The 11,636-nt window shown below is 47.4% G+C and overlaps 1 protein-coding gene across 1 annotated transcript; it reads right to left on the reverse strand.

Annotated features, from left to right (window-relative positions):
* Positions 1-480: 480 nt before the first annotated feature.
* FRAT2 (FRAT regulator of WNT signaling pathway 2) lies at positions 481-2,968 on the reverse strand. The gene has a single exon (XM_036886503.2). The coding sequence runs from the start codon at positions 2,511-2,513 to the stop codon at positions 1,815-1,817; it is 699 nt and encodes a 232-aa protein (XP_036742398.2). The 5' UTR covers positions 2,514-2,968; the 3' UTR covers positions 481-1,814.
* Between the last annotated feature and the right edge of the window lie 8,668 nt (positions 2,969-11,636).

Consider the following 11,636-nt stretch of genomic DNA (forward strand, 5'->3'; position numbering starts at 1 on the left):
TTAATCTAACCCATGCCTGCTCAAAGCAAGCCATTTACAAATGATGGATATATTGCTGTAAAGCCATTTTCCTTTCCTTAGGTCACTGCTCATGATTGGGTCTCAAAGGAGAAATCAGGCTGGCTTTGCCCGTGCCCTCCTCATTCACACACACAGAATCCAGAGGAAAACTCACCTCCATCCACCCCCACTAGGCACAACAGGTCACTTGGCCTCTGCCCTCCAGTCTAGAAAACATTTCTGGAATATGTTCTTATTCCACAAAAGGAGTGGAAGCCCATCTAGTAGCTTTTAAAAACCTGGACTTAATTGTTTGATCTTGTAGAACATCAACCCAGTACTCAAATTCTGCAGCTCTGTCAGGATTCTGCTGAGCAAACTGGCTCCAACCATTTGCCTAGGTCTCTCAAAGTGCATGCTTCATTATTAAGTTACCCTCCTTTTCTTTTCCCCACCTTCCACCAAAAAGCCAAACTATGCTCCAAAACAAAAACCGAATTTATTTAGCAGACATTTTAATTAAGAAATCCTATAAATCAGGACCACCACAATTTCAGACACTCCGGTGCGAAGTGTACATCAACAGCTACATCTGGAGGATGAACATGCCATTGAATCTTTTTTAAAAAATTGGTTTAGCTACCTTAAAGTTTGAGGGTGGCACCTTCCTTAAAGCACCACCAAGTTTTCACAAGTAAAGCCAGAGGTTTCTCCTCTCCGAGAGTCACATTTTAAACACGGCTTCCAGTCATTCACAAAGAAGAGTTGTGAGGGGTGAGGATCCCTGGAGACTCAGGGCCCTGGCTCCACAGAGAGCCAGGACAGAGCAGAAGAAACAGCCCCGGGGGCTCATCCAATCCCATGCAGACACCAAAAAGGTGGAATAAGAAAGGCCAGCTGGGAGGACAGGAGAAACTCAAGGGATTGTTTACTGCTGTTTCTGAGAAAGCTCAAGGCACAGCCAAGAGTGGCCTCAGGGGCAGAGGAGAAGTAGTAGTTATGGAAAGCACAGAAAAAACAAATACATCTCCCCACACGTCCCTATCTGCCTGTGCATCCTTGGAAAACTCCAAGAGGTGGCAAAGCAGGGCTCTTCTTGAAGCAAAAGAAAGAAAACACTGCTGTAGCTCTCCCAGGAACCCCACAGCCTTTCAGGTACAGCAAATCTTGACTGAACCACAGCTGACAAGGTCGTCATTTAAAATTCTCCACCTTTCTCTGACCCCTTAATGAAGTTCACATCTCCGGCCTCCACATCGATTTGGTGGGGGACAGGAGGGAGCGATGCTAACCCACCAACCACCACGGTTTTACGTTCTTTTTCCCTCCGCAATTTCTTTGCACAGCAGTTGTAGCACCATTTTCACTGAGCTCCTCCACCGGAAAATAAAGAAAATGTATGCGTGCCATTAGTTTTCAAGTATTGTTATAAAGCCCTCGCGATACTCGCCCCTTGGAGCCCTATCTTTAAATAATCCAAGCACACGACGCCCCCAAGGGTTAAATCAGGTACAAGTCAATGCAAGTAGCTGCCATAGTTCTCCCAGTTTATCCCAGGTCCTTGGCCCCGAGGTGGCCGGGATAATTCTCACGCGCCGCGGACAAGCTTTGGCCCGTGCATTTTTCTCCATGCTCAAGTGTTCTCCGGCAGCCTCACCGGGGCTGGTAACCTCGCTTGGGAGCTCTCCCCACGCGCCTCCCAGCAGCCTAGGCGGTCGCTCCCAGACCACGACGGCGGCTTCAGCTCAGGAATGGTGACAGGAGGCTGTTGAGTATGCGCAGAGACCTCCTCTTCCTCTTCCAAGGCCCCCAGGTCAGTACAAGGTGCCAGAGGGCTGCAGGGCGACGGAATCCGGTCCGCTGCGGCCGCCTCCGGGTCCAGGGGCGCCCGTGGGGCCCGTGACTGCAACCGCGGCGACGGCTCTCTGAAGCCTCCGCACCGCCTCCTTTATGAGATTCCCCGAGAGCACTAGCTGCTGTAGGAGCCGGTGCGGGTCGTCGTCCCGGGCGCGCGCCCCGACTGGGGGCCATTGTCGCTGCTGCAGGCGGCGCGAAGTGACGTTGCCCCGCAGCCATCCTCGCCGACACGGACCAGGAAGGGCGCTGAGGCCTGGGGCGAGCTCAGCCACAAAGTAGGGCGCAGCCCGGCCCCGCACGTGGCCGCGGTCCCCCAGGGCGCAGCGCAGGGCCCCCGGGGGCGCCGGACCCACCGCCTCGGCCGGCGCGGGCGGCAGAAGCAGCGGCAACGCAGGAGTCCGGGCCTTGTCCGCCCGCACCGCCGCCGGGGGTCGCGGGGGCCGCAGTGGCGGCCCCGGGGGCGCGCCCTGGGAGGCCGGGCTGTCCTGAGCCGCGTCCAGCTGCAGCGTCTCGCCGATCTGGGCCACCAGCCGGTCCACCTCGCCCGAGCCGCCCAGCGTCACCGACTGCTCCAGCAAGAGGAAGCCGCCGTCCTCCTCTTCGTCCCCCTCCGCTTCCTCGCCGGCTTCCTCTTCCTCCTCCCTCCGGCACGGCATGGCCCCCCTCCCGGGCACACCCGGGGCTCTGCGGGCGTCGCTGGCGGCTCGGCTGCTCGCGGGGCTCGGCGGGGCGCGGCGCTGAGGCCGGGCCGGGGTTGGGGCCGGGCGGACGCGGAAGCCGGAGCCCACCGGGTAGTCGCGCCGCGCGCGTGCAGCCGCGGGAGCCGGAGTCCTACCGGCTCGCGTTGATTTGTAAACAATGGGTGACGTCGCTGCCGGGTCCTACCACCGCGCCGGGGCAGGGGCGGCGGCGCGACGAAGAGCTGGGGCGCGGGTACGTGCGGCCAGCGCGGGTCGCGGCCAGAGCCTTCCTGTGTTTAATCTCTCGGTACCTGCCTGTAAGAGGAGCCGGGCGTGGGGAGAGCTTCTTACTCCCCTGGGCCGCAAAGCAGCACAAGAAAAAGGTGACACCGAGGTGCCCTGGGTTGGTTTCTCCCACTGGCAAGCACACACCCAAGCCCCCCTCCTAGGACGCTCCCTCCCTCCCCACGTGTCGGGAACTCTTGGGCGGGCGGTCTCCCAGCGCACCCGTAGGGGTCCGCACCCGGGAGTGGAGCCGGACGGCTGGGCGCCGCCGTGGGGTTTCCGAGTGGTGGGCGGCGGAAAAAAAGGGGGGGAGCTGTGGTGCAGAGGGCCCATTGCAAAGCAGGACAGAATCGTTCTGAGGTCGGGTCCTTAGAGCCTTTCCCTTCCTCCCAGTGCTCCAGTCCCCAGGCATAGCGTGAGACGGACGCACCACCGCACCGCAGAAGAGTTGACTTCGTTCATTTATATAAAAAAAAAGTTCAAATAGACATGAAGCGGCAGTGGAAAAAATCTCATAATCATAGGACTCAAACGTACTGCACATTTAAAAAGTTTTTCCTTTACAGCCTTTCTCTTTGAAAGTATATTGTACAAACAATATTACACTTTCCCACTTCACATTACACTATAAACGCTGTTCATGCTGTTGCATAACTTTGAAAACGTATATTACATAAATTTCCATCAAGTGGCTGTACCATAAATTATTAATTCCTTTAGCGTTTGCTGTTTGCCTAATTTCACCGTTGTGTGTGACTTAACATTTTTGTGTGCAGAAATTTTTACATGTTGATTTTTTCCTAAGGACATATTCCCCAGCAGTCAGCTGAATTTCAGGTCAAAGAATATGGATATTTTAAGGTTCCTGATAAATTTACCAAATTGTTTTACAAGAGTTGGGTAAATTTACTCTCCCATCATTAGCATGTGAGCATACATTATTCATTGCAACTTCACTAATATTTTGAGTATTTAAATTTTTTTATTTCATAGGCAAAATTGACATCTTTCAGTTTGCATCTTTGGTTTTAATTAGAGCAGTTTTTCTAAATATATGTTAACTAACTGCACTTCCTTTTTTTGCGAATTATTTCCCAGTAATTTTTTCCTCCTCAGTTTTTCATATGTATTTTCATGACTGCTTTAACCCTTTCATAAATTTTAATGTAGTCAAATCTACAAAATCCCTTCCTTTGAGACTTCTAACACAGTGCTGAAGTTAAGAGTCTTCTTGATACTAGAAAGTTATTAAATATTCAGTTCTATTTTCCTTAGATTTTTCTAATGCCTTGATTTTTTTCGAATCCGTCCGGAATTAATTTCGGTCTTTGGTTCAGGGAGACAATACAAACAATTTTTTTTCCCCAGCGACTTTGTCAGTCAGGGTTGTTATTTCATCATTAGGACAGAGGTGTGTGGGCAGTGTAAACACAGGCTCTGTCCTGGGAAGCTCCCACTTGCTGGTTAAAATGATGGATGAGAGGAATGGGTGGGGCTGCGAAAATTTTGCTCAGTCTGTTGTATAGAGTTGAAAGAACCCTGAACAGGTTGTACAGAGACCTAGATTCTAGTCTCATTCCTGCCTCTTCTTGGGTGTGTGGCTCCTGGCAAATCAGTTTACAAGTGTTTTCACTTGTAAAATGGAAAAAATACTCTCTGTCCTGCCTCCCTCTGAGGATTGTTGTTGGGATCAAATGAGATAATGGGAACAGGCTTTGTTAGGCATTACACAAATGCAATGTGGGATGAGATCCAATGATTTACTAACAGAGGCCTGGCTCAATTCCAGCGATTCCCCCAAGGAAACAGCCAAAATATGAAGGATAAAGGTTCCTGCGTGTAGCCCGCTAAATAAATGTACCCTGAAGCCATTACTTCCCTGAACTTGCCCAGTCCCTGGAATTCGGCCTCTCTTGTACCCTGACCTGGGATTGTTTCAGCTTTCCTGAAGTTAGCCCAGAGGCTCCCAGTCCCAAGGTGTGTCACTGCGACTAGTTCTGCAGGTTTTGGTGATGGATCCTTTCCCGACAGGCAGTCTCCCTCCTCCATCTTCATGGAGGGTTCTTCACACACTTTACTGAAGAGGAGTGGAAGCCATTCCCCTCTGAGAGAGTGATTCTCATTTTCATTCTGATGGTACTTACTGGAGAATTTCAAGGGGAATAAAAATTAGAGGAAGGCTTATGGATTTCAGTAGAGTTAAATGGTAATTTTTCTCCCTCCTCTCTGTAAAATGATGCCTGCCTGGAAGTAGAGAAAAGCAGTTTTATGCTCCATTGACTTTAAACATTAATGGGGCTGGTGTAGCTATTGTCTCTAACCCAGCATTCCCGGAAGTCGTTTTTGTCTTCTTGTCAGGGTAATTCCCATAGTGTTCTTTAGTACTATAGGAAATGGAGCTTTGAGATGACATTAAAAAAAAAAAAAACACTTCCCTTTGTAATGTTGTTTTTGTGTGGAGATTGCTATGTAAATAGGCCAGGACTTGGATATTATACTCTTCATTATAAAGATGAATTCATTATAGAAGAGCAACTCTATTTTCTGGGGGCACATCTCTGGAGAGCTCTGAGAGAAAGGAGTGTTGTGCCGGGTCAGGGGGAGGCTGAGAAATATCCTGGATTAGGAATCACAATGCAAGATACTAGAGAGGCTCAGATGCAATTAAAAGTAATGAGAGGGTATCAAAAAGGGAGGGAATGAGAGCTGTGTGCCTGGCAGGCTACCTGTCTGCCTGGAAAGAGACACTCACAGAGGCTATTCAAAAATCACTTGTGGAAGAATACAGAATTCAAGGGGTTTCTACATTAGCTTAGACTGCACTGAAATCCTCTCCAAGGAGTTTGTCTTCCAAGGACTTTGCTTTCAGTTATCTCCACTCAGAGCCACCAGCCTAGGTGAAGTAGGATGGACACTAAGCTTGAAATCTTACCTGGATCTGATTACTTCATCCTTCTGTGCTTCAGATTCTGAATGTATAAAATGGGAATGGTCCCTTCTTTACAAAATTATTACATGACATGAGAACCTGTATGGGAAGGATTATCACATGGAGGCGGGGGAGGGGGGATGGCAGGGGGAATATTGGAGTCAGGCTCTGAGGAGCAGAAGTAATCTTAGTGATACTCAAATTGAAAAAAAGTTATTGTGAGATTAGTTCTTTCTCTCACCACGGTTTGTTGAGGGTTTGGGGGTTTTTTTTGGGCTCTTTCTGGGCTATATAGTTCTTTCCAGACTACTCTGTAGCATTTTGAGGCTTGAGCATCACCTTCCGCTGCAAACCAGAGATCTAGGAGGAGCTGCAAGCTGTGTCTAGAAGTCTGATGGACTATTCAAAGTTTAACACAAACTGGACCCCAGAGATGCCTGGTGAAGAAAATTCCCAGGGAGTTCATCTGCCTCTCAATCTATCTCAGGCATATTGTTAAAGAACCTTGGTAATTTGACTCCCAACCCTAGTACAAAATTCTCTTCCCTTGTACCAGAATATCTGCCCCAACAGCAGGACCAAGAAAACATTCAGAGGTTTGGAGAAGGCATGCTATACAAGAGGAGGCGTGGCATAAGGACACTGTTAACAGCTCGGAAAGAAAGGATGGAAAGGATGATACAGATTATTAAATACCACTACTTCAAACAGCTTTCCTAGATGCGAAGAGAAGAAAAGCAGAAGGCAGTTGAGGTTGAATCGAAGGTGGAAAGGTTTAGAGGTAGCTGTCATTATTGCCTGTATCATAGAGATCTTTCTGAGGATACTAGCACAGAGAAAATTTCAGCATAGAGAATAATTATGATGAGTCGATTTAGCTGTAAACCTTATTCTCATACTGTTTTTCTTTGTAGTAATTTTAGGATCATTATGCAGCAGCTTGGCTAGGCTACTCTGCTAGGACAGACTGTATACCAGTATTTAGATCTAAGTTCTGTGATGTCTTTTTCTTGCATCTTTCTATCTCGAAACCAGTAATTTATAAGGAATCCATGCAGTTTGCATTTGAATGACTTCACTGTACTTTAGTTCACCTTTTAATTTTAGTTCACCCAAAGCAGCACTAATAATTCTCTAGGGTTACCCCTGTGTCTTAGAAGCTTTAAACCAGTAAGATAAAATCCAACCTCAAGAATTTGAAGCCAACTAACTTATGCAGAAGAAATATAAAGAAAATATCTGGTGGTTTGGCTAGAGCCTCGTGAGGACAGGAAGAATTAACTAGATTTTCTGGTTTTCAAAAATTTGAAATGCTGTTTTCAGTAGCAAATAAATGTGTGTATACAGGATCTTATCAAACTTTGAGTATGTTTTTTTAAAAAGGAATTGTATATTGGTTTGTTATGATTTCAAATCCTAACCTGATTATGGCTTAAGTAAAGTTGTTCAGATCTAAGCATGCATTTGTTTATATTGTGGAGGAGGATGATATCATCAAAATTGGGCTACTGAGTGCTTATTGATATGAACGTATGGAGGACCAACAATGATGTACTGGGCATTTAAACTTTAAATACCAAGAATTTATAAGTACTTATAAAGAGTGTTTGATTTGGGCAAAACAGCTGTTTGTTCATCTATATAGCTCTCCAGGGACTTCGGGGCATTAGCTCCAGCCCTAGCAAGCTACTCCTTGCTGACAATGGTGAAAACCATGCAGCAGCCCCATGAAGGAAATCATCATACCTGACAACACAGCACCTTTGTTCTGTTAGCAGTGAGTTCTAGCAAGCGACTTCCAATTCACGCTGCAGCCGGACATCAGCTGTTGGTCAGCTAAGCCGATTCTTCTAAGAACCAACTTGTAGAAAGGTGTACCTTAGCTAAATTTAGACTTTATTTCTTTCCTCTCCCCTCTTACCTGGAACAATAGTGTAATGAATCTATCATTGATTTGGAATATACTTTTTATTGGCTTATTAAAAAAGCTTATCCTAGATGCTATGTCTTGTGAAATATTAAATATAATTCCTACAGTGAACCTGTGTTAAATAAATTATTGGCAAATACAATCTCAGTTTCTGAGCATAATTTCTCCAAACAAAAGGCAAATTCTATGCTGTAGTCCATCAACAGATGAATGAATAAACAAAATGTGGCATATGCATATAGTGGAATATTACTTAGCCATGAACAGGAATGGAGTGTTAATATACTACATTATGCTAAATGAACAGAGCCAGACAAAAGGTCACTTATTATTCCAAATCTGTGAAATATCCAGAATAGGTACATTCATAGATACAGATAGCAGGTTGCCTAGGTCTGGGGCCAGGGGGAAGGAAGGTGGCGAGAATGTGGCAGGGAGGGGGAATGCCCACTCATGGGTACAAGGTTTTCTTTGGGGAGTTGAAAATGTTTTGGAACTTGATAGAGGTGGTTGTTGGCATAACACTCTGGATGTACTAAATGCCACTGGATTGTACACTTTAAAGTGGCTAATTTTATGTTATGTGAATTTTACCTCAGTAAGAAAAATTCAGTGCTGTATCTGGTATTTGATCTAGTTCTTTGTAACTGCAATCTATCTGCCGATATGAAGTAATCCTGGCTTCATGCTTCCAGTTCAGGTTGCAGATCTTTTTCAACTCTGTGGTCACATTGAAAACACCAGATCACCTGATTCCCTCACTCCCACTACATTGTTTTCCTGGCTGAGGTGAATGGGGTCGTTGTTCTTCCTCAGCATGGAAGTGAAGGCCAGTCCAGAGGCAGCTAGGGGAGCACGGCGACCTGATGAAGATCTTTAGTGGTCCTTCCCATCTCAAAGCTTTCTCCTGGTTCTCTCCCTCTCTCCTTTGTGCTAAGGATATGTGCTGGGGAAGTGGATACCATACAGTGCAGTAGAGGGGAAGGGGTTGTTTTTAATAAAATGACTAGCTAGGCCATCATGATTAACAGATCAGTGGTTAACAAGGGGGTAGAAGCAGGGAGCTCAGGGGAATTTTGGAAGATGATAGAACTCTTCAGCATTCTGATTGTGGTGATGGTTACACACATCTACATGGGTCTTAAACCTCAGCACTGTATGCCAAAACAAGTAAACAAACTAGGTACACAGCACCATCTGTTGCTTATGTTGGTGGTTGCATAGGTATATACATTTGTCAGAGCTCAACGAACACTTATGATGAATGAATTAATTATATTTAAGTGATACCTCAATAAAGTTGATTTTTAAAAGTTTGCCTTAGAACACAAAGGCCAAATGCCCTATGAATTCTCTATAAATCGCATCATATGGGGAAGAAGGAGAGATGACAAATGGGCCACTGGTTACAGGCCATCCCAGGCCTCATGGGAGAGAGAATTCTTGGCAGGGTCACCACGGCCTGGGGCAGAGCTTGGGAGGCTGTAACTCCACCCATCCCATCACCCAACACATTGAAGAGCATCTGCACTGTCCCAGGGACTGTGCCCCCATCCAAGGCTACAGTAACATACCACAGAGGCAGACCTTATAAAGCCTCAGTTTGTGGTGGACCAAATAATGGCCCTTCAGGGACGTCTTATGCTGTAACCCTGGAGCCTGTGAGTATGTTACCTCACATGGCAAAAGGGACTTGGCAGATATGATCAAGTGAAAGATCCTGAGATGAGGAACTTATCCCGGATTGTCCAGGTGGGCCCAATGTTACTCATAAGGGTCCGTATAAGAAGGAGGCAGGTGGGTCAGAGTCAGAGAAGAGAGATGCTGATGGATGCAGAGGCTGTTGGGGTTGCTATGGTCGTTGACTCTGAGGTGGAAGCGGCCTCTAGAAGCAAGGGAACAGGTTCTCCTCTGGAGCCTCCAGAGAGGCGCACAGTCCTGCTGACACCTCCATTTCAGCCAGGTAAGACCCACTTCAGTCTTCTGACCACCAGAACTATAAGGTATCTGTGTTGTTTTAAGCCACTAAATTTATGGTAATTTGTTACATCAGCAACAGTGAAGTAATACCCAGTCTAACACAGGAACTTGTGAATCAATGATTATTATGTCCTACCTTAAACATGGGCTAGAAAAGGATTAGGTACCAAGTGTGGTGGTTCAACCAAGAAGGAACAACTCAGCCCAGTTATAACGAGTTAGGAAATGACTTCCTGTGAATGTAACCCAGGCTGACACCTCAAGGATGGTGTGGCAAAGCATTCGCAAAAACCCATTCCCTCTTCCCCGGGAACACAGGTAGAATATATTTCCCAGACTCCCTTGCAGTTAAATGTGACCAAATGACTGAGGTTTAGCCAGTGAAAGGTGAGCATAAACTGTGGGCTGACCCATAAAAACCTCCCTTAAATAATGACCTGGTACTCCTTCCTGTTCTTGGAGAGGTGTCAGTGCCCGGGACAATCTTGGAAGCCATGTATGGAAGATGGCAACCTCTGCCCCTACCACCATCACACAACATCTAGGAACACCGGTAAAGACTGCTGGGAGAATTTGAAAACAACTCTACTGTGTTAAGCACTGAAATTCTGAGATTTTTACCACATCTAGTATAACACTAATACAGATGGGAAATGATTAATAGGGAAAAGAGGTGGAGAGAGTCGCACACCTAAGCAACTTGAAAAAGCTCAGTATGGCTGGACCAGTATCTGGGGGAGGTAGAGGGGAGTGTGTGAAGGCTGGGGTGAAGAGCGAGCTGCACTGGTGAGCACTGGGTCAAGTGGTGAGCACAGGTGGGCAAAGACCTGAATTGCATTTTAAAAGAGCAGTACTGGGGGGGTGGAGCCAAGATGGCGGCGTGAGTAGAGCAGCGGAAATCTCCTCCCAAAACCATACATATTTTTGAAAATACAACAAATACAACTATTCCTAAAAGAGAGACCAGAAGACACAGCACAACAGCCAGACTACATCTACACCTGCAAGAACCCAGTGCCTCGCGAAGGGGGTAAGATACAAGCCGCGGTCTGGCAGGACCCAAGCGCCCCTCCCCCCAGCTCCCAGTGGGAGGAGAGGAGTCAGAGCAGGGAGGGAGAGGGAGCCCAGGACTGCTGAACACCTAGCCCTAGCCATCCGCACTGGAGCACAGACACAGTGCGTGCGTGGGGTGCTGAAACTAGGGAAACAGGACAGTAAGACCTGTGAGCAGGTCCCCACAGCCGGCGCCCCTGGGACAAAGAAAAGCAAGTGCTTTTTGAAAGTCTTAAAGGGACAGGAACCCCACACCTGGACGGAAACGTCCTGGGACACTTAGCCCAGCTGCTGGGAATCTCGGGGAACTCCAGGCGCCCTAACCCCCTGGGCGGCAGCACAGCTTGGAGGCCCCTCACGGAGATAAACAGCCTCCTGCCCGTTTTCCCTCCAACGGGGCTCTGCCATAGTGGAGAAGCAGCCTGAGGCAGTAGGGCAGAGCTTCTCTCACAGCGGCCGGGCAAGAATTAGAAAACCCGTCTGTGCGCAGCTGCCCAGCACAAGCCACTAGGGGTCACTGTTCTCCCAGGAGAGGAACACCACAAACCAGCAAGAAGGGACGTTCTCGCAGCCAACACACGCGCCAGCTCCCCACAAATACCTCTATCGCCATGAAAAGGCAGAAGAATTTGATACAGACCACACTAACCCAGACATCATTCCCTGACAAGGAATCTGGGGAGATAGACCTAACCAATCCCCCTGAAAAAGAATTCAAAATAAAGGCCATAACCATGCTGATGGAGCTGCAGAGAAATATGCAAGAGCTAAGGGATGACGTTCAGAAGGAGATTACAGAAATGAAAAAATCTCTGAAAGGATTTATAAGCAGAATGGATAAGATGCAAGAGGCCATTGATGGAATAGAAACCAGAGAACAGGAACACATAGAAGCTGACATAGAGAGAGACAAAAGGATCTC

The sequence above is a fragment of the Manis pentadactyla genome, chromosome 8 (genome assembly GCF_030020395.1).
Source record: "Manis pentadactyla isolate mManPen7 chromosome 8, mManPen7.hap1, whole genome shotgun sequence".
Classification (NCBI taxonomy): domain Eukaryota; kingdom Metazoa; phylum Chordata; class Mammalia; order Pholidota; family Manidae; genus Manis; species Manis pentadactyla.

Coding starts and splice junctions, on each gene's coding strand:
- FRAT2 (XM_036886503.2), bottom strand. CDS start 2,513: ATGCCGTGCCGGAGGGAGGAGGAAGAGGAAGCCGGCGAGGAAGCGGAG.